The 26162-nt window shown below is 41.7% G+C and overlaps 1 protein-coding gene across 1 annotated transcript in view; it reads right to left on the bottom strand.

Annotated features, from left to right (window-relative positions):
* Positions 1-9365: 9365 nt before the first annotated feature.
* The window catches only part of BRME1 (break repair meiotic recombinase recruitment factor 1), a 42053-nt gene continuing 25256 nt past the window's right edge, over positions 9366-26162 (bottom strand). Inside the window, 3 exon segments of the mRNA XM_036761537.1 lie at positions 9366-9525; positions 11108-11197; positions 15157-15287. Of these exon segments, the coding sequence (XP_036617432.1) occupies positions 9366-9525; positions 11108-11197; positions 15157-15287 (381 nt within the window).

Genomic DNA, 26162 nt, shown 5'->3' with positions numbered 1-26162 from the left:
CTTAGTTAAGACTCTAAGCCCCCTACTTGATTGTGAGGTCCAGAAGTCCAGGGATTAGATAACCATAGTGCTCTACATTAGGAGTCCTTAACCTGTGGACTCACGGGTTGTTTTTTCAATATTTTGATAACTATTTCGAAATCATTGGCTTTCTTTGTAATCCTACGTACTTTATGATATTTTAAAACATTCTGAAAAGGGGCTCTTTCAAATAAGCCTATAGTGGTATATGACCCTTTGAGTCCCCTGCGGCTTAAAGCATAGGGTTTTTGCTCATGATAGGAATGGGAATATGGCACCTGAGGCAAGAAAAAAGGGATTGGAGTTAAGAAGTAGTGGAAAATAAGGGTAGTTTGTGATCAGATGATGAATTTTCATGGATATTTTGGGAGCTAGACAGCTGGGATTTCTTCCCCTGGATCTGCCAAGGACCTGCTTTATCTGTCTCATAATCTGCTCCCTCTGCAAGAGGAAAGCATTTCATGTCTCAGCTATCATCCTTCCCTACCTTTCCTGAAGACTGGGGATAGGAGAGTGATCTTTAGAGAATGCAGTTGGTAAAACTTGTCTCTCACTTGGCAACAGGTGGGGATGCTGAGGTTGAGAGAGATTCATTTTTACTACCCTAGTTGGTAAGCCCCCAGGGAGGGTTGGGGATGCTACCTTAATTTTATCTTACTAGCTATGCCATATTCCTCTCCTCAAGCATCAGATTCATTTCGGGTGGCCTATCTCACCTGTTCTTGACTACCAGCCCTGAACTCTTTCAAGAATGAGTTCATATCCTGGCAAATCCCTTGTCCCCTATCATCTCTTTTCCTCTGCTCTTCTTCTCTGAAGTGGGATCAGAGCCCATTGCAAGGAAAAAAGCTGGTGAACAAGGATTCTGTTTGCCACCTCTTAGACCAGATGACTCCTAAAGGAATCAGTCTATAACACTTTAGTGTTAAGTGGGAAATGTTGGCACAAGAACAATGGAGGATGTGGAGGAAGATCAAGAAACAGAAGGTCCTTACCCTTACCAGTTTTGGGGGAAAAGACAAAATACCTATACCCAGAGAAGATCTAATTTAGAACACTTATACAGAAACACACAAGTGAATGTGAATTCATATTAGCATGAATAGAGGGAGACTCAAAGACCTCCAGAGAAAGAAGCCGTAGATATTATCTAATCCAGCCCCTCATTGTACAGTAGAAAAACTGAGAATCCCAGAGATTAAGCAAACTACCAAGTTAGTAAGAGGGGGGACTTATAGATGCCTAACTATGATGTTTCTTATTACCTACCAAAATAAAATCTGAAGCGATTGCAAGAGGTAAGGATAAGTCAGAGGCTACTTCCTAGTGATCTCTGTGATACACAGAGTAACCTAGGGGCGGGGGATCCTGTTTTCTCTCTTCCAGAGTCTCTGAGGTTTGTGGGGCCAATAGGAAAAAGACCAATCTGTCTTGGTCCTATGAGTGGGAGCCAAGAGCATTGGGTAGCTGGGTGAACCTCAAATAATCTGAAAGAAATCCAGGATTTTCTATTCCCAGCCTTGGGGATGGTGACTTGGTTTGTCCCATTTTCATATGGAGTGTCTGAGTGAATAAAGCTAGCTTTGAGTGGGATGTCAAGATGCCAACTTTGTTTATTCAGGCAGTCAAACACTTAGGGGAGATGAGACACTCTACTAAATGTGAAATAACCCCTAGTCTTAAAGTAGTTACTGCTCTGTGGAAGAGATGAATATGAGTGTGCAAGTCCACCAAAGAAACACAGATCAAGAAAATGAAACAAAAGCACTTCTCTAGCCCCTAACCCGACTCATCACTCTAGAGGGACAACCGTACTTATTTCTTTACTGAGAAGAGAAGAGCTCAGTCAGGTCCCCTCTTTCACTCCTCTAAACCTCTCATGGTCCTTCCACATCCCCTTATTCTTTTCTCCAGTCTCAGAAGAGGTGGCCCTCTTTTTGAAAGAAAGGTAACCCGTTGATTTGTCCCCTTGATCCCATCGACTTCTATAACTTCCATAACCTTACTCCTTCAATCATCTCTTTTTCGTGAATTTTCAGTCTTCCTCGAAGCAAAATCAGAACAACTGACAACTGATTCATCTTAATAATTTCATCCTTCAAAAGGTGAAAGGACCAGTAAGAAAAATTATGTTCTGGCTTTTATTCTCACCATTAAGAAGGAACCAGGGGTTAGGTTGGAAACAATGGAACCCTTGGGAGAAAATGAGCACATTTTGTTGGTTTGTGACAGGGAAAGTGAGAAAGATGTCTCACAGTTTGACAATTCTCACCCTAGATTTTGAGAGCAGATTTTTAAAAAATTCAAAGCAGGGATAGGTTGGGTCATATGGACTAAAATTCCATAGGGGAAGTTGGTCAAGGAAGGACAGAACCCTCAAGAATGAAGCTGGAGTAGCACAAAGAGAAAAAATTCTGACAATGAGGAAAAACAAATTGTCTGAATAGGTTGATGTGGATCCACAGAAAGATAACTGACAACACAAAGGGTGTTTATTTTTAGCTTGGGATAAGAACACTGCCCAGGGTGGGTAGGATGACAACTGGCAACAAAGAGAAGACAGAGTTGCTCAATTCTTAATTTTACTTTTGTTTTCTCTGCCAAGGAAAATAACCTTTGGACCAGAAAAGGCAGAATCAAAAATAGCTAACAGGGATTTGATAACACAAGATCAATAAAGGGATGGTAAAAGAGCATTGACTTGGCCTTGATAAGTTCAGGTTGCCTGGCCCAACGATATACTTAGGGAATGAAAGAACTAGCAAGTATGATTTCTGAACCACTGTCAAGCATATTCCAAATATCTGGGTGACTGGGTGAGGTACTTCAGGCCTTCAATGTTCTGATTTTTTTTTTAAGAGGAAAGAATGAAATCTAAAAACTTGAAGTCAGTGATACTGACTTCAATTCTTGGGAAATTTTGAAAACGCATCATTAGCGAGGTGGTTAGTGAGTGAAGACAAGAAAGCAGAGACTGAAGAGAGCTAGCATGGCTTCACCAAGAATAGATCTTGCCAGACCATTCTGAACTATATGAAGATGTATTTCATAGATAGATTTTAGAAATGAATTTGACAAAATCTTTCAAGCTCTTCTTGCGGAGAAGATGGAGAAATATAGGCTAGGTACTAGTACAGTGAGGTATACTTGGAACTGGTTGAACAGCCAGAAGCAAAGGGCAGTCTCATTCTATTCGACTTAGAAAGTGTCTAATGAAGTGTGCCAGAGATCTGTGTTTGGCCCTATGCTATTGAACATTTTTATTAATGACTTGGATAAAGGCATGGATGGCATCCTTATCCAATTTGTAAATGACTTAAAGCTAGGAGAGATAGTTAACGATGTGAATGATAGACAGGATTTTAAAAAGTTTTGATAAATTCAGCCAATATTCTAGCCTAATAAGACTAAATTTGATAGGGATAAATGTAAGTGGTACAGTAGACAGAGCACCAGGCCTGGAGTCAGGAAGACCTTTGAGTTCCAACCAGCCTCAGACACTCTGGGCAATTCATTTAACCTGTTCGCCTCATTTTTATTATCTGTAAAATGGGGAGAATAGCAGCACCTACCTCCTAGGACTGCTGTGAGGATCAAACAAGATAATCATAAAGCATTTAGCACAATGCCTGGCACATGTACGGTGTAAGTGTTAGCTGTTGTTATTATTATTACTATAATTATTATGTAAAGTCTTACACTTCGGTTCAAGAAATCAGCCATACAAATGTAAGATGCTGAAGTCATGGTTAGGAAGCATGTAAAAGATCTGCAGTTCAGTGGACCGATTGCTCAGTGAGTAGATGTAATGTTCATGGGCGGGGGGGGGGGGGGGGGGGGGGGGGGGGGGCAGTGTGAGATCTTCCCCACCCATTAATAGGCCTCATGTGGAGCCCATTAAGGGAAGCTCGCTTATAGGAAGGCTTGCACTTTTGTTTATTTCCAATTAGGCACTGAGCCTAAAGAGTATATATTCTGAGAGGTGAGCTTTTGCTTTGTGGGCTCACTTATGAGAAAGATGTTGTGATTCCCTGGTAGAGACTGTAAGTGGCTGTATGTTTGGAGCTCCCGGACTCCTCAGAGGTAAAGGCCCTCTCGATTCAGTGATGGATGTAAAGCTTTCATTCAGGCAGTAGAGCCCTGTCTGTTGGTCTTTATTTCTCTTATCTGTATTTCCTGTGTTTGTATTTTATGTGATTAAAAAAGATTGTTGACCCCTGAAACAGCTATCTTTCCTTAGTAAAGCAGATAAAAGAAGCTTCACTAGCAGCCACCCTGGGTATGCCACTGTAGTTGCCGCTACATGTGGTCTTGGGCTGTATGTTGACATAGCTCTCAGGAATGAGTGGGTGAAAGGCATGCTCTACTTGGCCCTGTTCAGACACTATTTAGGGTACTGTGTTCAGTCCTGGCCAGCGCATTTTATTAAGGATGGTGATAAGTAGGAGAGAGCCTGAAGAGGGCCACCAGAATAATGAAGGACTAACAGTCCAGGGCAAATAAGGATAGGTTAAAGGAGCTGGGGATGGGACAGTTCAGTGGAGACATTTCTATCTGCAAGTCCTTGAAGGGCTGTCATGTTGAGAAGGGATCAGGTATCAACTAAAATTCCTACCTTCTACAGCCTATCCTGATATGTCATATGACATAGGAAGCCTTTCCCTACCCTGGTTACTTTCTAATTTATCAAGTTCAATAAGCTTTTATTAAGTGCTTACTAAGTAATGGCAGAAAAATACTGAGAAAAAAGTACTAAATTTGGAGTCCAAGGATTTAGGTTCAAGTCCCAGTTCTACCATTAAACATTTATTAAACATTAAGCACCCACTGTGTGCCAGGCACTGTGCTAAGCACTAGAGATACAAAAAGAGGCAAAAGATAGTCCCTACCCTCAAGGAGCTTACCATCTAATGAGGATGACAGCAGGCAAACAAATATATACAAAGCAAGCTATATACAGGATAAATAAGAAACAATGGAGGAAAGGCACTGGAATTGAGAGGGGTTGGAGAAGGCTTCCTGTAGAAGGTGGGATTTTAGTTGGGACTTAAAGGAAGCCAGGGAAGCCAGTAGTCAGTGAAGAAAGGAGAGCATTCCAGGCATGGGGGACAGCCAGAGAAAATGTTCAGAGCTAGGAGATGGGAGTGTGCTGTTCGTGGAACAGTAGCCAGAAGGCCAGTGTCACTGGATCAAAGGGTACCTGTTGGGGAATAAGGTATAAGAAGACAGGAAAGGGAGGAAGCAGCTAGGTTATGAAGGGCTTTGAATGCCAAATAGGGCATTTCGTATTTTGTCCTGGAGGCAACAGAGACCCACTGAAATTTATTGAGTGGGGAGGGAGTGGTGACGCAACTGGACCTGTGCTTTAGGAAAATCACTTTAGGGGCTGAATAGAGGATGGATTGGAGTGGGGAGACATTTGGGGCAGGAAGACCCACCAGCAGCTATTACAATAATCCACGTGAGGTGACGAGGGCCTGCACTAGAGTGGTAGCAGTGTCAGGGAAAAGGGGGCATATTTGAGAGATGTTTCAAAGGTGAAATTGACAGATTGAATATGAGGGGAGTGTGAGAGATAGTGAGGAATCCAGGCTCTCTTAGGTTGTAAACCTGAGGGATTGGGAGGACAGTGTTGATTTCTACAACAATAGAGAAGGTAAGGCGCGGGAGAAGGTTTAGGATAGTGGTGGGGAACCTCTGGCCTTCTAGGTCCTCAAGTACGGCCCTTTGCTTGAATCCAAACTTCATGGAACAGATCCCCTTAATAGGAGGATTTGTTCTGTAAAACCTGGACTCAGTCAAAAGGCCACACCCAAGGACCTAGAAGGCCACATATGGCCTCGAGGCCCCAGGCTCCCCACCCCTGGTTTAGGGGAAAGCTAATGAGTTTCATTCTTGACATTTAATTCAAGATGTCTGAAAGGCAGCTGAAAATGCAAGATTGGAGGTCAGTAGAGTTTGGGGCAGGATAGATAGATTTTTGAGTCACTGGCATAGAAATGGTAATTAGACTAATGGGAGATGAGGAGATCACCAAGTAGTAAAGAGGAAGAAGAGGAGAGGGCTCAGAACAGAACTCTGAGGAATACCTATGGTTAGACAGTATGATCTGGAGGAAGATCCAGCAAATGAGACAGAAAAGAAGTGGTCATGTTGAGGGAGACAAGGTCCAGGAACTCCAAGACTGGAGTTCCCAGATGGGTTTACTGAGGGGGAGTGCCCCTCAAGGACCAGAGTACTGGAGAGGGTTGGGGCCATCTGGAATGAATTCACAATCTCAAGCATTCTTTAAGTCAAGGTGGCAAAGATTTATTATACTTTACAGCAGGCAAGAGTTCTTAGGGAAGCTGCAACTTCACAGGGGTGCAGGAAAGTTTTTATAAGAGATTTTGGGGTGAAACATGTCAATTAGGTGTTTTGGGATGGGATTAGGGAGTGGTTAAGGGGTGGTCAGTTCTTAAAGGAACATACACTTTTTGCATCTACTGTGCAGGTATCTTACCCAGAGTTCACTGGGAAATAGCCCAAGGAGGGGCAACCTGGAGGTGTGGTTTTGACCATGAAACGTCACTAAGTCAACTAATGGTCAGGGCTGACTGGAAATATCCAGGTGGCTTCCATAAAATGTCTTGTTAGACAAGATGAATGTAAGGGAGTATACATCTGACTATGTCTAGGATACATATCAGTAAAGTCAGTTAAGTAGTAAATATTGTTATGGCCCAGTGCACAGCCAATTAGCAATACACAGGGAATCCAAACTAATAAATTCTATATGTGCAGCTGGCCACAGTATCAGGAGGAGAGATAAGCATTTTGCTAAGGCATGCTGCCCTTCAACTGTGGAGGGACTGCCTGAGACAGTATTTTGAGGCTAGGGAGAGATGTGATTTTAGAACTGGATGTGATTTTAGAATTGGGGTCCAGGCACCCAAGCAGAGGCTAAGGAGAAATGTTAGAATTCGGGTCCAAGCACAAGCACCCAAGCATCCCATCAGTCAGATAGGTAGAAGGAGAACCAGGAGTGGTGTCCCTAAAAGCCTAGAGAGAAGAGAGTACCAAGGAGGAGAACATGATCAATACTGTCAAAGGCTGTACAGAGGTTGAGGAGAATGAGGATTGAGAAATGATTACTTGTACAATTTTGGGCAAGTCATTTAGTTTCTCTTGGTCTCTGTTCTTTCATCTATAAAATGAGGGGGTTTGTCCAGATGACCTCAAAGGTCCCTACCAGCTCTAAATCTGTGGTCTTATAAGGCACTGTGTTAGGTACAAGAGATTCAAAGACAAAAATGACCTCAAGGAACTTAAATTCTACTGTTCTTCCTAAAATGTATAGCCCAGAACAGAAAACAGTGCCAGGAGATGGTTCAACCATGATACAATTAAATTCTTACATTCCTAGACCTAAACACTCTGATGTTACTCTTTAATGCGGTCTAATCACATCAGCTTGGTTCTTTTTGCTACCACATCACCCTGTTGACTCATATTGAGCTGGCAGTCAGATTTTTTTTCAGATGAGTTACTGCCCAGCCATGCCTTCCCCATCCTGTACTTGTGAAGTTAATATTTTGAGTGCAAATCTAAGTCTTTACATTTATCCCTATTAAAATTTATATTTATTAGATTTAGCCAAATGTGCAAGCCTGTCCAAATTTTCTTGGATCCTGACTTTGTCATCCATCATGTTTGTTATCCTGCTTAGCTTTGTGTCATCTGCAAATTTAATAAACATGTTATCTCTCCAATTTTTTGACCAAAATGTTACAGCACAGAGCCAAGGACATATCCCTTATGGATCATCCAAGCTGAAATGGCACCATTAACGACTACTCTTAGGTCTGGCCATTCAACAAATTCCACATTAACCTAAATGTACGACTGCCTAGCACATGGGACTGCCTGCTACCCCCCAAAAGACCCACGAAGGGTTCTGTTAAATGTTTTGCTAAAATATAAGTAGACCGTATTCCGCGGCATTCCCCTGATGCTACCAGTCTAATAACCGTGTGAGAAAAGGAGATGAGGTTGGTCTGTCATGGCTTGTTCTGGATGGAGAGGAATACTGGCTCTTTGTCTCGTATGTGTGTGTGTGTGTGTGTGTGTGTGTGTGTGTGTGTGTGTGTGTGTACGTGTGTGTGTATGTATGTGTATACACACATACATATCTCTCTCTTTGTGTGTATACACATACACACACACACACACACACACACACACAGCTAGGATATTTCTTTGTATGCCCAGCAGCTAAGCATAGTGCTTTGCATATAGTAGACATTTAATAAGTGCTTGCTGACTTGAAGTGACTTGCTGGATTGTGTATGGAAATTCCCAATACTTCTTTGTGACCCATCAGTTTTCCATTCTTTTCTTCATTTCCTGGGGATTTTGCATGTAGTTCATACAAGAAATGAATTAAATGTCCTACCCAGCAGGGTGAGAAAAACAGAAACTATTACAGATAACATTATTTAGGTGAGATCATTAGCAAACAGAAATATCTGAATTATGAGCCACAGCTTACTTAAAGATTCTCATTTATTAATGTTGTTTTAAGGTAGAACTATATGGAAATCATGAGACAGGCAAAGATCTGACAAAGAGTGCCTTTTCCTCTTCCAGGAAAGACAAAAATACTGAACCTTCAATAACCTTAACCAAATGACCTGAAATTTGCAAATCAAGATAAACATCTTGTATTCCCATTGGCCCCTTGGGTTTATTCCCAGGACCACTGGGACTCCCTCCATCTGCAGAAAAGTAGAACAAGCCTTCCTATTAAGAGACATCAGTTGGACTTGAATGGCCTGGGCTTTCACTCCAGAAACTAACAGTGTTATTTGGCTCAAGCCACAAATTACAACCAAAACTTCCTTTCTAAATAAGAAAAGCTACAGAGAAGGACCCCTGGATGAGGCCAAGAATCTCTCATCTCTTTACAATTTTAGTTTGTTTTCATCTTGTATGGCAACAATCACTTTTAGTTTCTCAAGAAAGCATTAAGGCCCCACTCTTAGCAACTGAGGAGACTGATCCAGAGATATTCTGATGCCCCTAAAGACCATTTTTATAACCCAGATCTTAGGAAAATAATAATTGGGAATGGTCCCAGAAAACTATACTGAGGCTTCACTGTTTTTTTTACCAAAGGCTGTTAAGGGGCCTTTTAAACATCTGTTTCAGAGAGAGAGAGAAAACAGTTGCTTCAGATGGTCTAAGTTAAATACTCCACTTTGAAAGAACTTCTAATACCTGGAAGGAAAGAAAAACACATAAAGCTTGAAGAGGCTCTGAGGTCTGAGCTACCTGAACTCTCTTTTTCAAGTGGTCCTGCAGCCTTACTTCTCTTTCCATTTTTTCACAGGATGGGAGCAATGTGTCACTCCCTTTGGGGGATAGGGAAACTGGTAGGGGGGCTGCTTCCCAGCTGCTTTTCCCTTTCGGTGCTTTAGGCGTCTGAAGGATTCCAGGTCCCTGTGGGTACTCATGATCAGTCGGCTAAAAAAGAATGGGGGAAACTGAATGTGAGTTATTATCATCTACACTGTCATCTTTATGGACAGTTAGGTGATACAGCGGATTGAGTGCTGGACTTTGATTTGGGAAGAGCTGAGTTCAAATCCTACCTGGGATACTTCCTAAGTTATGTGATCCTAGGCAAGTCACCTAGCCTCTCACTATCAGTTTCCTCACCCTAAAATGGGGACAATAATATCTCCTACCTCTTTCAGGTTTGATGTGAGGATCAAATGAAATGACACATGTAAAACGCTCCATAAACCTGAAAGTGCTACGTTAATGTTAACTATTTTTTATTAATAAGCCAGAACAATATAAACCTGTTAAAGTAAAAAAAAACCCACCACCAACAAAACCCCTCTTTACAGCCCCCAAATTGTGACCCTTCTAAATCTTTCTAAGAACATGGTGACCTGAAAAGGAATATAATACGAAATGGGAGATGAGTGATGAGGTTAAGGCAATCTCTCCCCAAACTGGACTGATTAGTAATCAAGAGGAAGCCAACAGACCACACCACAGAAGAACAGATAGCCATGATCCCCCCAGTCTCTGATCAAAGTGTTTCTATCACAGTGGTTCAGTGCTAAGTAGCACTGGACTAAAAGAAGGAGAACTGTGTTCAAATCTCAGCTCTAAGACCCAGAAGAATTGTTATTGCTCAGTTGTGTTCAACTCTGCATGACCCTATTTGGGGTTTTCTTAGCAGAGATGCTGGAGTGGTTTGCTATTGCCTTCTCTAGGTCATTTGACAGGTGTGGAAACTGAGGCGAACAGGGTTAAATGACTTGCCCAGGGTCACACTGCTAATAAGTGTCCGAGGCCAGATTTGAACACAGGAAGACGAGTTTTCCTGACTTCAGGACCAGCACTCTCTATCCACTGTGCCGCTTAGCTGTCCCAAAGTTTAATAATCCTGGGCAGATTGCTTAACCTTTCCTAGATTTAGTTTCCTAATCTATAAAATTGACATAAGTCTGCTGTACTACCCACCTCCTAGGGTGGATGGGAGGAAATCAGTTCATAAAATTAAAGTGCTATAGAAATGTAAGTTACCATTACTATGGTAATCTAAAGAACCCTGGTCTTGGATCCAAGAAGAGCTGGTTTCAAGTCTTGGCCCAAATGTTTGATGGCAATGTGCTGTGTCGAGTCTCATTACCTCTGTGAGTACTAGTTATGTCATCTATTAAATGGAGATAAAAAGAACTGCTCTCCCTCTCTCCATGGTTAGCATTCTATGAATGTGAGTCATTGTCATCATCATTGTTATGTTCATGGGAAACTTCAGGAGTTCCACCAGAGAGATAAAACCTGCATGTCCAGGCAGGTAGGACATAGGTTTGGTTGTTTGCAGGTGGATTCACCTTGAGATGTGTTTTCTTTGGTTTATTATTGTTGATTCACATCTTGCAGTAGACCTTGACAGAAGTATTTCTTTAATCCTGAACTCGCCCCTTCCCTTCTTCCCTCTTTCCTCACTCTCCTGACCTCTCACATTCCCATATTTATGAAGAGTGCTACTACTGTCCCCTTCCCTGATGCAGAAGCAAGTCCTTACTTGAGGTTAGACAGCTCAACAGTTAGGCCACAGACAATAGCTGTGGCATCTTCTCTTGGGGGATCACAGATGCTTTCTGCCATCTCATCCCTTACAGCAAAAAAGAAAGAAAAGGGTTAGGACAGACTTAATTGTGTGGATTCATTCCAATTCATTCTTTGGTAAAACAGATTTGAAGGTCTTCAGACAAACCAGACATTGACTTCTATTATTCCCCAAGCCACCCATTAAGTGTTGTTAAAATAGTTGTGATTTCAGGAGTCACATGGAAGGCAGAAGGGGCTGCTGCTAATGAGGGACTACCAAGTGGCCTGATCCCTGCAGGAGGGGCAGAGGAACTGCTGGAAGCACATACACTGACATGATGACACAGTGCAAGAAGTGGGGACTGAAAGAGACTGACAGCACAGGAGAAGAGGAGAGATATACTAACCAGAAGAGCACAGGAGCTGGGGCTATTCAGTACAGGAACAACTTGCCCTACATCTCTCATGAGTTCCTTAGGAAGTGCATGAAAGTGTTTAGGACAGTAAAATAAATGATAATCCCTTGGGGATTCAGAGAAATCAAGAAAAGTTAAATTATGTTTGGAATACTCGTATTTTTTAGAATCATAGTATTTTGGGCTCTGAAAAAGAAACCTAAGAAGACATCTGGTCTAACCCTTTCCTGAGTCATATTTCTCACTAAAACATTCATCCTCTGCTTGGAAACCTCTAGTGATGGGGAACTCACCCTGTTCTAAGGAAGTCCATTACACTTTTGGATAGCTCTGATTATTACATTTTTTTTCAAGCCAACATTTTTCTCCTATTGCTCCTACTTCTGCCCTCTGGGGTCAAATAGAATAAGTACAGTTCCTCTTCTTAGAGGTAACATGGTTTAGCGCAGGGGTGGGGAAGCTGCAGCCTCATGGCCACATGCAGCCTTCTAGGTCCTCAAGGCCCTCTAGGGCCTTTTGATTAAGTCCAAGTTTTACAGAACAAATCCTTTTATGAAGGGGATTTGTTTACAAACTCATCCCACCCTTGTGGATAAAGTGTTGGATTTGATGTCAGAAAGATCTGAGTTCAAATTCTGCTAATGACACTTAGTAGCTGTGTGATCATGGGCAAGTTGCATTACTTCCCTGCACCTCACTCTCCGTCTGTAAATGGTAAGTAATTCACAGGATCGTTATGAGGCTCAAATTAGATAGTGGACCTCATGAATGTACTTTGTAAACCTTAAAGCACTGTATCAACGTTAGCTGTTGGGTTCTTTTCTTTGATATAAACTAAATATGTTTTTGGTTAAAAAAAGAAAGATATTTCTATACGTTGAGTATCTGTTACTAATCTGACAGCACAGCTTCCATCCAGGGGATATGTCCAGTCAGCTGGAGGAGAAGCATGGAGATGATGGGAGGAGTGTGGGGCCTTGGCACCATGGGGGATAGAGAGAGGATGAGGCCAAGGGGGCCTGATGAATAGGGATGGTGAGGATGAGCAACAAGCACCTCTGTCTGCTTCATTCTCAAGGGTTTTCCAAGGGGATGGGTTTTGAAGGGAAAGGCAGATTGAGAGGGCATGGCCAATATTGTGTGTTTGTGATAACGTCAGCCTTGAAACTGGGAAAACCCAATTCAAGTCCTACTTAAGACATATAGCATGTGATCCTGGGAAATCATTTCACCTCTCAAAGCTTTAGGCGTCCTTCTAAGACCCTCAGTTGCAGAGGAGATGCTGACCTGTACTGGTAGAGAGAGTTCCCTCCACCTGGACTTCTACATACATGAAGTCACCGTCCAGGGTCAGTCCCATTTAGGACCTAAATTGCACATGTGTAACAGTCCTTCAGATGCCTGGAGGCAGAAATCATATCCCCTAAGTCATCCCTTCTCCAGGATTAAAGTATCGTCATTGCCTTCAATCCCTCCCTGTACAGCACAGCTTCCAATCCTCTCAGCACCTTGATCACCTCCTCTGGAGAGGCTCTGGCTGTCAGTATCCTTCCTAGAAGGTGGTACCAAGAACATAGTCCAGAAGTATTCTTTTTGTTTGTTTGTTTGTTTTTGGAGAGAGAAAGCAAGGCAATTGGGGTTAAGTGACTTGTTCAAGGTCACACAGCTAGTGTCAGGTATCTGAGGCCAAATTTGAACTCAGGTCTTCCTGACTCTGGAGCCAGTGCTCTATTTACTGCACCGCCTAGTTGCCCTGCCTAGAAGTATTCTGACCAAAGCAGAAGACAGTGTAAAAATGACTGCCTTTATTCTGGATGCTAAGTTTCTATTAATGGAACCTAAGATCACTTCAGCTCTTTTGACTGCCAAGTCACACCACTGGCTCATACTGAACCCTTACCATTTCTTTTTTATGTGAACTTCTGTCTAGCTAGACTCTATAATCCTGAACTTACAGAGCTGATTTTGTGAACCTAAGTGAAGGATTTTACATAATTTACTAAAGTAGGGAGATAAATGACACTTTTTAGAAAGATTTACATACAAATAATTTAAATTAAATTTGTTTTTGATGCTTCAAGGGATAAATTTTAGTTATATGAAAAATTTAGTCATTTACAACACCCTTTTCCCTAAAAAGAGCTGATAAATGAGGGTGTTGTACTCACATTCTCTTCTAAGCAGGCCAGGCTCACTATCACATGGACATGCCATACTATTCCAGCCTCCCTGTCTGTGTTCATGCTATTCTTTCTTCTCTCTACCCTGAACGCTCTTCTTTCTACTTCTCCAAATCCCATCCAGCCCCTGGGACCAGCGACTCCCACTGCTTTACAGGATGCCATCTATTAGTAGCTTACAGTCGAGTTATGGCAAGAATCTCACCTCTGCCACTTATCACCTTCTTCACTTTCCCTCTATGTAAGTTTCCCCTGTGTAAAACTAGGCTCCTAGATGATCGCTAAGGTCTTTTCTAGTTCTAAAATCCTATAATCTTATGACCACAGTACAGACCACAACAAGTATGAAAGGAATTCAGACGAAGACTGACAACTTCCTGTCTGGGAAGGCTTCACTTAATAAGATAATAGATTTAGAGCTTGAAAGGACTTGGTTGTTCTTCAGTCCTGTATGACTCTTTGTGACCCCATTTGGGGTTTTCTTGGCAAAGATACTGGAGTCATTTGCCATTTCCTTCTCTAGCTCACTTTATAGATGCAGAAACTGAGGCAAACAGGGTTGAATGACTTGCCCAGGGTCACACAGCTAGTAGGTGTCTCAGTTCAGATTTGAGCTCGTGTCCCCCGTTCTTCCTGCCGTCTTCATGTCTTCCTGATTCCAAGCCCAACACTCCACCCACTTTTCCGCCTGTGTTCTCCAAAGGGAATTTAGGAAACATCTAATCCAATTCCCTCCTGGTTAGTTTGTTATTTGTTCTTTCTTGAAGAGGACCATGACCTCAGGGAGGTTATGCTGTGACATGCAAGTGAATTGGATTTAGGTGAGGAAGGGCTGTGCAAAGTCACCGGCCTCACTCTCTACTTTGGAGCCATCTGGGTCCAGTGGCCAGATATGGATCAGGACGACTGGAGATGGCCCTAGACACAGTGGGAAACCTTGGCCTTTTTAAGCAAAGGTCTTTCCCAAGTCTCAGTTTGTCTGAGGCAACACCCATTCAGTGATTAAGGCTAGGTAAGAAATGAGGCAAAGAATGGCCTCTTTTACCTAGTCAAAAAGAAAGAAACAGAAACAAAAAACAAAACAAAAAAAAATCAGGAAACCAAGAAGAAGGAAGTTAAGTGACTTTTCTGAGTCATCAAAGGAGGGGCCGGAATTTGAGCCAGCATCCTCTGACTCCAATAAAGTGCTCCCTCTACTTCACCACACTGCCACTGTCCTCCAGAAACAAAGTGGGAATGGGCATACCCATAATTGTATAAGTAGATGAGAAAGTCCGGAAAGTTTGTTTCCTATGTTAACAATCATGTAACTCCTAAACAACAGTCCCTTGAAGGAAGCAATCCCATAGCCTGGACCAAAGGTCTCAAAGGGAAAGCTCCCCTGGGAGGCTGGAAGGACCAGGATAGCTTTTCATTCTACCACCTACCTGTGCTGTAGCTTGCTGTGGGAAGAAGTGCTTTTCAGAGCCATTGGAGCCTTTGATCGAACTTGTTCTTCGTCAGGATGAGGATTTTTGCCAGGCAAGGAGGGAACCAATGTGTTCTCCACAGGAGATGCCTGGGAAAAGAGTACACATAAAAAGACTACGTGTGTGAACAGCAGCTCGAAGCCAAACACTGCAGTGGGTACTTGGAGAATGGTCATTCAAACAAGCCTTCAAGTGGCAGCAGCCAGGTGCCCATGCCCTCTATTCTTATCCAACCAAAAATTAGGCTTGGGACAAACAGCAGTGAATATGAAAGAGCGGGGGGAAGGGAGGAGGGCCAAAAAGAAAAGAGGTGACTTGGTGTAGTAGCTACAGCACTGAACTAGAAGCAAAAGGACCTGGATTTGAAATCCAGATTTGAAATCCAAATTGGATGACCTTTGACAAGCTACTTAAAGTCTGGATCTCAGTTTCCTCATCTATAAAATAGATTTGCACTACCTGCATCATAGGACCACACAAAGGCAGTGCAGCATGGGAGGCAGAGATAAGATGGCAGAGTAGCAGGAAGAAGTGTAGTGAGCGCTTACTTCCTTCTTCCCTGCCAACTTCTCCAAATGGATCTAGAAAATGCACCAGAACTTCTAAATCTTGATCAGATTTTAAAAAATCCTTCTAGCCCAGGTGGGCATAGGTAGACAGACAGAGAGGTCTATGTACCCTGGGATCATGGTCTCACCTACAGCATACAACAAATCAAAGCAAATAGATTCTAGATCGGGCACAAAGGGACCTACATTTGTTTAGGGAGCAGGAACAAGAGCCACCTGGCACCTCTGTCACTCACTATTGAATTTTGGGTCATAGATCCAGGGCAGACTATGAGGGGACCCATGCTTAGAGGTAGCATTCCAGGATAAGAAGCTTTCACAGGCTCTAGACTATGTACCAAGCAAGGGGCAAATTCAGAAGCAAGCAGTAGGTGTGGCTTGGACAAGAAGAGCTGAGCAGAGTCTCAGTTCCAGCTTTTAGCTGTCTGAAACCTATAGGACAATAACCAGGGAAGGAATCCAAGACCAAAGGGAAGTTTATAGTTCCATTACTCTGAACTAGCAAAGCTTGAAGGCCTGAGTCCAGTAGCAGATCACTGAAACTCCAAATGAGACTGTTGCTCAGATCTAAACCTAGGTCCTAAACTCACAGAGCTCAGACCAGGGGGCAACAATCAGACTTTGCCCAATCAGATCACTTTAGGAGCAATGAATATTTGTAGGTCCCCAGCCTGAGTTACTCCTCCCAGAAGTGCACAGAGTCAGACCCAAAGTCAGGAAGTAGGCTGGAACGATGAATGAACAAAATAAGAATCCCCCATGAAGAGTGACAGAGATGGTCAAGACAAAGATGCTTAAGCCCCAAAGAAAAGAATGATTCTAAAACATTTACAAGCAGAGCCTAAAAGAAAAAGAGCTTGGGCTGGTCCTGCTGCTGCTTTCTTGGGGTATTAAGTGTTGTTTTATTTCAGGATCTTAGGGATAGCTCAAGCTAGGAACCTACATATTCAACTAGAATTTCTAGAAGAGATGGAATAAGAATTTTAAAAAAAAGTTTTAAAAGTTTTTGTCAACAAAATGAGAGGGGAAAATGGAAAAGAAATTAGAGCCATGGAAGAAAGAATTGGAAAGGCAATTAACAGGTGGCACAAGAGGTACAAAACTTTGCCAAGCAACAAACTTCCTAATAATTAGGATGGACCAAGATAGAAACTAATGACTCCACAAGGCAAGAGCTATTAAAACACAAAAGAAAAAAATAGAAGAAAATATAAGCCATCTCATAGCAAAAACTGACTTAGAAAAGTTAAAGGAGAGATAATTTAGGAATCACTGGGCTGAAAACTATCACCCAAAAAGAGAGCTTAAACATCATATTTCAAGAAATCTTAAAAGAAAACTGCCCAGATCTCTTAGAACCAGAGGGCAAAGTGGAAAACGAAAGATTCTCCCAATCCCCTCCTGAAAGTAACTCCCAAATGAAAACTCCTGCAAACATTATAGCCAAAATCCAGAGCTCCCAGGTCAAAGAAAAAAACACGGCAAGCAGCCAGAAAGAAAGTGCAACACAGTAGCTGCTGGGCCCTCCATTCTGGTGGGGCAGGAAGGAGAGAGGAGCAAGGTCAAATCTCCATTCCCCCTTCAGGGGCCTGGGGGCTTAACTCTCTGCCATCAGCTCTAGCCCATACATGACGGTATTCCCCAAGTGTAAGGAAGGTGGTCCCCAACACCCTAGTTCCATTTGACCACTAACAATCAGGTCAGCTTTAACATTTCAGAAGGTATGATCACAAATAAACAAACTTAATCCCCCAATTCAAGGATGCTAATCTTGCTCCCTTCCTGTACCATCTCAGTCCCTGGGGTGAAAAGGGGAGATCAGGTTCACAGCTTAGCTCAGTTCCCAGAAAGCTCAGTCCTGAGTCCAAGTCTAGGGTGTGAGTCCCAGGATTCCTGGCTTCTCCCAGCTTCCATGCCACCTGCAATCCTGGCTCCAAAGTTGCCATGGGTCCAATTCCTGGTAAGATCACTTCTAGCACATGAAACTGAGGAGGAGGAACACAGAACAGACACAAGCAACTGTAGGCCCATTTTCTAGGAGCAGGGGAAGGCAAGTAGGCTCAAAAGGCCCCTCCAGGATGTCTCCATGTTAGAGGTAGGCATGCCCAGAGAAGCCTGGGTTACAAAAGAATTCAGGTTACTAAGCAGTCACAATCAGAATCACACATAATTTAACAGCTTCCATAAAGGAGAACTTGGAATACCATATTCCAGAAAGCAGTGGATAAAGACTTACAACCAAGAACAACTTGTCCAGCAAAATTACTATAATCACCCAGAGAGAAAAATGGATTTTTAAATGAAATCGAGGACTTCCAAATAGTGCTGATAAAAGACAAGAACTGCAATAGATACTTTGCAAACACATGAATTAAGAGAAACACAAAAAGGTAAACATGACTAAACAATCATAAGGGACTAAAGGAAAAACTGCTTAAAATCTAATCTGGGAAGATGATACACGTGTCCCCTTTGAACCCAAATCATCATCAGGAATCATAGTGGAAGTCTGGTTAGACAGAAAGTCTGGAAGTGGTTCTGTGATGTCTTGATGATCTTAAAAGGAGAATGGAAAGAGAGGGGAAGAGGAATAAACTGGGGGGAAAGGAGAGGAAGGATAAGGAAAATAATCTCATAACTGAGGTATGAAAGTAGGAGGCTATAAAAATGAGCAAGAAGTTGGGGAGCAGTTCACAGTTGAACCCCATTCTCATCTGAACTGATCAAAAGAGAGAAGAACACACACACACACACACACACACACACACACACACACACAGAGGTACAGAAATACATTTCACCAAACAGGAAAATAAGACAGAATGGGAAGAAAGGAGAAAGGAGAATAAGAGAGAGGGTGAATTTAAAGGGGATTGGGGGGAGATTTAGTCCTAAGCAAAACAAACTTTAAGTATGCACAAAAATATTGATAGCTATTTTTGCAGCAGCAAAAAATTAGAAACTAAGGAGGTGCCCATCAATTGGGGAATGGCTGAATAAGTTATGTTATCTAAATGTGATGGAGTCCTATTGTGCTACAGCACATTTGATGAAAAATGCTATCCATCTCCAGAGAAAGCACTGATAGAATATGAATGTAGATCAAAGCATACCTTTTTAAACTTTATTTTTCTTGGTTTGGTTTTTTTTTGGTCTGTGTTTTCTTTCATAACATGACTAACATGGAAATATATTTTGCACGAATGCACATGTCAAAAAAAAGAAATAAGGAATGGATGGGACAGTTTTGAAGAAACCTGGGAAGATTTTTATGAACTAATACAGAGCCAATTGAGCAGAACAAGAAAAACAATTTATGAGACAACAATATTTTAAAGACAAACAACTCCAAAAAACTTAGGAACTCTGATCAGCACAATGACCATCTACAATTATAGAGGGATCATGATGAAACATGCTACCAACCTCCTGATAGAAAAGTGAAGGACTCAGAGAGCAGTATGAGACATGTTTTTGTTTGTTTTTTTGGACACAGTCAATGCAGAAGTTTGTTTTCTATGACTACATATATTTATAACAGGAGTTTTAGCTTTCTTTTTTCTCAGTTGGGGTAAAAGGGGAGGGAGAGAAGTTGGATTTCTGGTAATTAAAAATATATGATAAAAACCCTTTTAAAAATGCAATGTGGTATAGTGAAAAGAATGCTAGATTCATGTACTATCTCCAACACTTACTGTGTGGCCATAGCTAAGTCACTGATATTCTCTGAGCCTCAGTTTTCTCATCTATAAAGTGGGAATAATAATACTTCTGTTACCTACCCAATAACCTCGCAAATTATTGTGATGAAAGCACTTTGTAAAGCTTAAAGCACTATAGAATTTGAGTTATTATTGCTATTAATTTAATACATGTGCTCCACACCTGACTAAACATATTAGCCATGTCTGGTTTATACTTCTCCAAAAAATAAGCTAAATTAAACTCTTAGAAAATATTATTCACTAATCAAAGAGCAAATGTTAAATCTGATTTCAGATCCAGGAGCCTATGCTAACTCCTAGTTTACTTCAAGCCCTCTCAGTTTATTGTGAGTTACTAGACATAAAGGTGGCAAAGAGAGTATATTACTATTATTCTATTTTTTTAATATCCTTCCAAAGAGCCTAGTATGACCTTTTGTCTAGGCTAAAACTGTGTTCTTTAAACATGCAGGGAGATAGCTGTCACTTCTTTTAAAATCTAGTCAAGGTGGTTGAAATGACTCAGAATGCAACATTGGAATCAACCATCTGATGGTGCCCTACTGAGCTGTGTGCTCTCTGCCTGAACTCTGGGATTCTCCAACTTCCCACAGCTGCATTGCACCCTCTTATCACTAGAGGGTGCTCAAGGCCTGAGTTATTCCTCCCATCCCTGAAATGGCTGACGACCACTTTCAGCCTTCCCTGAAAAATGCTTCCCGAGCCACTCCCCACCACTTCCTCTGTTCACCCCTGGAGGATAAAAATATTAAAACAGTAACTGCTACAATTATCATGGCTCTGCCCCTATCCCTTGAAAGAATTCACTGTCTCAGTTCTCTCTACTCTCTTCTGCATACTTTCTAACTCCAGGTTTTAATGCTGCTTTCTCCTGGTTCTACTTGGAACAACATTCCTTCTCCCTTCTTGTGAGCGTCCCCCAAGGTTCCCTCCTGGGCCCTCCTCTCTCTATACATTATGTCACTTGGTGCTTGGTGATCTCATCAGCTCCTATGGATTCAATTATCATCTATCTCTATGTAGATGACTCTCAGATCTACAATTTATCAACATTCCAGTCCTAATTCCTAATTTTTAGTCTTGCGTCTCCAACTGCCTATTAGATATTTTGAACTGGATATCTTGTAGACATCTTAAACTCAACAAGTCCAAAACAGAATTCATTATCTTTTCTTCTTAACTTTTCCTCTTCCAGACTTTTCTATTTCTGTGGCATGTACCACCACCACCCCCAGTCAACAAGGTTCACAACTTTAGGGTATGCTTGACTCCACACTCTCTCTCATATATCACTTCCAGTTGTCAAGTCTTGTTATTTCTCCCTTCTTAACCTCTGTCCCCTTCTCTCCACTCACACAGCCTTACATATTAGTGCAAGCTCTCACTACCTCATAATAAACTGTCAGTTGTTCTCCCTGTCTCATGCCTCTCCAATCCAATCTATTCTCCACTGAACTGTCAAAATGATCTTCCTAAAGCACAGGTCTTATCATGTCACCCCACCCCCAACCTCTACCCACTCAATAAACTCCTTATTACCTCCAAGTCAAATATAAAATCTTCTGTTTGGCTCTTTAAAACCCTTCACAACCTGGCCCCCTGTCTTCTCAGTGTTATAATTTCTTCCCCTCTACTACTTGGTGACCTAGTGACATTGGCTATCTTACTGTTCCTCGAACCCTGCACTCCATTGCCCTACTCTGTGATGTTCTCCCTTCTCATCTTGGCCTCCTGGATTACATGGCCTCCTTCAAGACACTACAAATCCTGCCTTCTGAAATAGTCCTTCCCTGGTTTCCTGCCTCACAAATTACCTTTCATTTCCCTGTATATATCTTATATGTACATAGTTGTTTGCACACTGCCTCCCTATTAGAATGGAAGATCCTTGAATGCAGGAACGATGTTTTTACCTTTCTTTATATCCCCAATGCTTAGTAGAGTGCTTAGCACATAGAAAGTACTTAATAAATGCCTGTTGAGTGAATGACTGACTGTCTCTTCTGTACCGACTGGTTCAAACATATATCATATAGCTCGTTAAAGTTTTAATATTTGTTTTAAGTAAAACTAAGACTCTCTCTCCTGCCACTCTTAGATGTCATGATTTCTTTCTTTCCTTCCCTATTCCTTCCCCCCCCTCTTCTGTGCTTGGAACTATTCCATTTACAAACTCCTGTAGTTTATGGAATATTGAAAAAGGAGAAGAACACTTGCTCACAGCTTTTCTCAATAATAAAAGGTGAGGCAGCAAAGATTCTCATTGGTTCATGACTGTTAAGTAGGATTCATCAGGGTGCCTTGGGCAAAAGCTGATTATGGTGTTTTCTCCCATTCCTCTAGTCCTCTAATAGGTATCTCTTCCCCTGTGATGCTGGTGGTATCTTGACTTCCTGTAGAAGTTCCAAAAGAGGACAGTTAAATATAGCCATCCTTCTTTTATAGGTCCTCTGTCATAAGGGGACTATTACTATCCCCAAGATAGTCCTTTTATAGTGAAAAAGAGATCCTATAATCTATTCTACCTTCATCCCACTCCGAATTCAGATGACAAGGCTTGAGAGCTAGAGAGTGGTAAGAAACCTAGGATGGGAGGAATAAGATAGAGCAGTCGGGTTTTAAGTGTACAAAGCAAACACCTTTGGTTGTAAAGGATTTCTGGGAACTAGTTCAGGTACATACTAGTTGGAAAACACTGTTCTAGGTGACTCATACTTATCAAGTCACTGCTGGAACTGACAATAAAACTCAGGAATCCTAATTTCCAGGTGATTGTTACCATCATCAACTACTCAAACTGCACCCTCTTTCCTTATCATTCATTTTTACCAAAGCATGATGGTTTAAAAAAAAGTACCATTTAACCATCCCAGGGTAAAGTTAGATTTAGGGTACAACCTTATCAAATTGAGTCAGGACCGTTTCACAGAGAATCCTCCTACCCACCTTTCCCACTAGTGGGAGGAGGAAGGGTTTCTGTTCCCCTCTCCAACGGAGTCTGCTCTCTTGCCAAGTCAATACAAAGGAACACCCTGATTCACAGTAGCAGAGACAGTCAAATTATCCCCAGATCATTCATCCTCATTGAGGTGTGAATTCATGTAGAGTAACCCTGGAAATATCCGTAGCTTTCTCAATGAGACATTAATGGGAATAGCCTTATCCACCATAGGACAAAGTTAGCCAAGTTCCCCAAAATGCTCACTGACAATTAGTTATCTTCTAAAACTACTCTGCCCTCTAAAGCCTCAGAAAGGTGAAGAGTAAGCCTACCACATTAAATACTCACCTTATAATAGGCTAAATGACACATGGAAAAATGTGATTATTTTTTTCAAGGTTAGACTCTGCTGTACTCTAGCCCTTCAGTAAGAAATATAAGCAGATCTACTTACTCTTCTATCTGAGCTAGTTCTGTTCCTTCCCTTTGGGCACTGAGCTAAGAGACCAGGCTGCCCTGACTTGTTCAAACACACACACACACACACACACACACACAAATATAATTTTAAAAACAATCACATCCAACCAACAGACTTTGTGTTGGGTCAATAGACTTGATATTCTGCTGAAATGAGGGCCAGCTACTATCACATTAAGTTTGATTGGGTTCATGGTCTAAAGCTGGCCTATACAACCTGTGGCCCACCAAAGGTCTAAAGCAATAATCTACTAAACTTTCTGATTGTGCAGTCATCAGTAAAACATTTTTGAGCATATCCCACACCATAGATGCATGTTTACTTATTTATAAACTATATACATATACTGCTACACAAATAATTATATACATTATAAAAGTTATTCAAAAATATGAAATTTAAAAGTATGAAAGATGAAATGATATTTGATCCTAAAGTCAAGTTGTTGAACAGGGGAGTGACTTGGTGAGAACTATACTTCAGGAAAATCACTTTGGCCATCTGTGAGCAATGGTTTGGGGGGGAAAAGACTTGAGGCAAGTAGGCCAATTAGGAGACTATTACAATAGTCTAGGTGGGAGAGGATAAGGATCTGAACTAAAGTGGTAGCCACGTGAGCATAGAAGAGAGAGATGTTAGAGATATTGTGGAGGAATATATGGCAAGATGTGACAACTGACCAGATATTTGGGGATAAGGGAAAATGAAGAGTCAGAGATAACATTAAGGTTACAAACCTGAGTGCCCATAAAGATAGTGGTACTTTCAATAAGGTAAAAACAGGGAAGTTCAGCAGAGAGGTGAATTTGGGGAGAAAATAATATAACTGGGGTACAGTGACACTGGCCTGCTTATTATTCCTTGTATACAACACTCCATCTCCCAACTTGGTACATTTTCACTGGCTTTTCCCCCATGCCTGGAACTCTCACCCTCCTCATCTCAGTGTCCCAAAGTCCCACATTCTTTTCCTTGTCCTCTTCAACCCTTAGTGCTTTCTCTCTTAGATTATCTAAAATTTATCCTATATATATTTTGTTTGTACACAGTTGTTTGCATGTTGTCTGCCCCATAAGGCTGGGAGCTCAATGAGAACAGGAAATGTTTTTTGCCTTTCTTTGTAACTCTAGTGTTTAGCATATTTCTTGGCCCATAACAGGCACTTAACAAATGCTTGTTGATTTGACTTGACTGAAATGAGGGCTGCAGCTCACCCATGCCTGTTCATTCTGTGGGACTCACCCTGTCCCACCCAAAACAAAAACGGGGTGGGTGGTCATCTTACTCATTGGTTATAGTGCCTTTGTAGCCAGTAGGGGCAGGAGGTTGGTGTACTGTGGGGAGGGAGGTCAGCAGGAATTTTCCCAACAGTACCTATACCATGCTGCTACTAATCCAGGAGTGGCCTAATGCTGAGAGGCCAATACTGGACTCAGAAATAAAGGAGGGAGTTTGGAACTTACATAGCAGAGGGAAGGGTTGGAATAGGGAAGTACTGAGGAACAATGGTAGATGCACTTGTGTTAGAGATCGGCTATCATTGAGAGGTGGGATGCAACTTTTCCCAATCTCAGACTGGTTAATCACATACCCCTTGGGATCATGCCATGGCCCTCACCTTAGAAACCAATGGTTTAGAGGATTGGTGCCTAAAGAGAAGAGAGAAAGGTGTCATCAAACGTTGGGGTCTTTCAGAAGAGAAGAAACTACTCATTTGTTCAGCAACTATCAAGACAAAGGGCTGGACCAGATCAGATAAAAGGTTCTTTCAGCCCAAGTATTCTCTGAAAGTCTTGCAGTGTCCAGAGAGCTGTGCTCTTAAGTAACACCTGATTTATAATAAATAACAAGAACAGAAGTAGTTAAGGCAGATTATACCTATGGTTTTCTCTTATTCTCTTGTCCCCTCCATACTCTCCAATCTTTTGAAGGTACCTTCCAATTTTCTCCTCCAAATAGAACTCTTATGAATGTTCCCTTATCCTGTGTTCCCACCACAAAAGTAACTGTTAACAATGTAAAGTGTTTACTACATTTTGGGTGTCCTTTCCTTTTTGAAAAGGATTCAAATTAAGGTAAAATTAAAGAGATTTTGATATCAGAACTTTAGGTCTCAGCCAAACCCCTGAAATTACAAATAATATTACCAATAATGAGAGTTTGTCAGGGCAACCTGATCAATTTCATTCATATTACAGGAAAGTGAACATTTTGGGGGACATGGTCTACATATCCCTTTGGAGAGTGTGCACATGCCCCTTGATACCTCATTGAGAAGCTTGAGAATATTTCTTGATTTCTTTCCAATCCCAGATAAAATCTCACCTTCTACAGGCTGCCTTTGACAACCCCCATTCATTTTAGTGTCTTCTTTCTCTTGATTCTTTCCTATTTATCCTGCATAGAGCATTTCTGTACATAGTTCTTTGCATATTTTCTCTCTCATTAGATTGTAAGCTCCCTGAGGGCAGGGAGCCTCTTTTTGTATCTCTAGTGCTTAGCACAGTGCCTGGTACATAGCAGGACTTAAATAAATGTTTATCGACTACACGACTAGATATCCATTCATGCTTCACTGAAGATGATGACATAATGTCATGGAGGACCAAAAACTTAGACTCTACCCTTTGCTACTACTCTGAGGTATCTGAAAGGTGTAGGTCCAGTGGGAAAGATGGTTATTTCTCTGGCAACTCTAAATTGATTTTCCATCAAAGAGGAGTCTTAGGGTAGGACTATTAAGTCCCTAGGATAAACATGAGACTCTCTAGACTGACAAGAGATTGCCTCTTTAGAGACCTGAAGTTTGTTTTCCTTCCAGAAAGGGAAAAAGAATGGTATTAACTATTTGTAGCCTACTACAAGTCCTTTGTGATGTTTTGCATTTTCTGTGGGGTGGAATGAAGGCTGCAATCTACCTGATGTTCATTGTTATCTTCAGTGCTTATATGGGAACTGGGGACTTTTTTACACATATCTCTAAAGACCTAGATATAAGTAATATTCTGAGGTTCCCAGAGGAAACACTGGGTGATAGAAAACAAATCACAGAAAAGTAATTTGGGCATAGCCAGTTGTAGGAGTGAACCTAATCCATGTAAATCCAAAACTTTGGGTGCTGCACCACAGTAATGATACCGCATTGTAGGAAGTCAGGAAAGTCAGGAGAAAGAGATGAAGAGGGAAAACATTCCAGGCACAGGGGAAAGTCAGTGAAAATGCCTGGGGTCAGGAAATAGGAGTGACTT

The sequence above is a fragment of the Trichosurus vulpecula genome, chromosome 1 (assembly GCF_011100635.1).
Source record: "Trichosurus vulpecula isolate mTriVul1 chromosome 1, mTriVul1.pri, whole genome shotgun sequence".
NCBI classification, from domain to species: Eukaryota; Metazoa; Chordata; class Mammalia; order Diprotodontia; family Phalangeridae; genus Trichosurus; species Trichosurus vulpecula.
The sequence above is the reverse complement of the archived record's forward strand: the minus strand, read 5'-3'. Positions and strand labels throughout refer to the sequence as shown.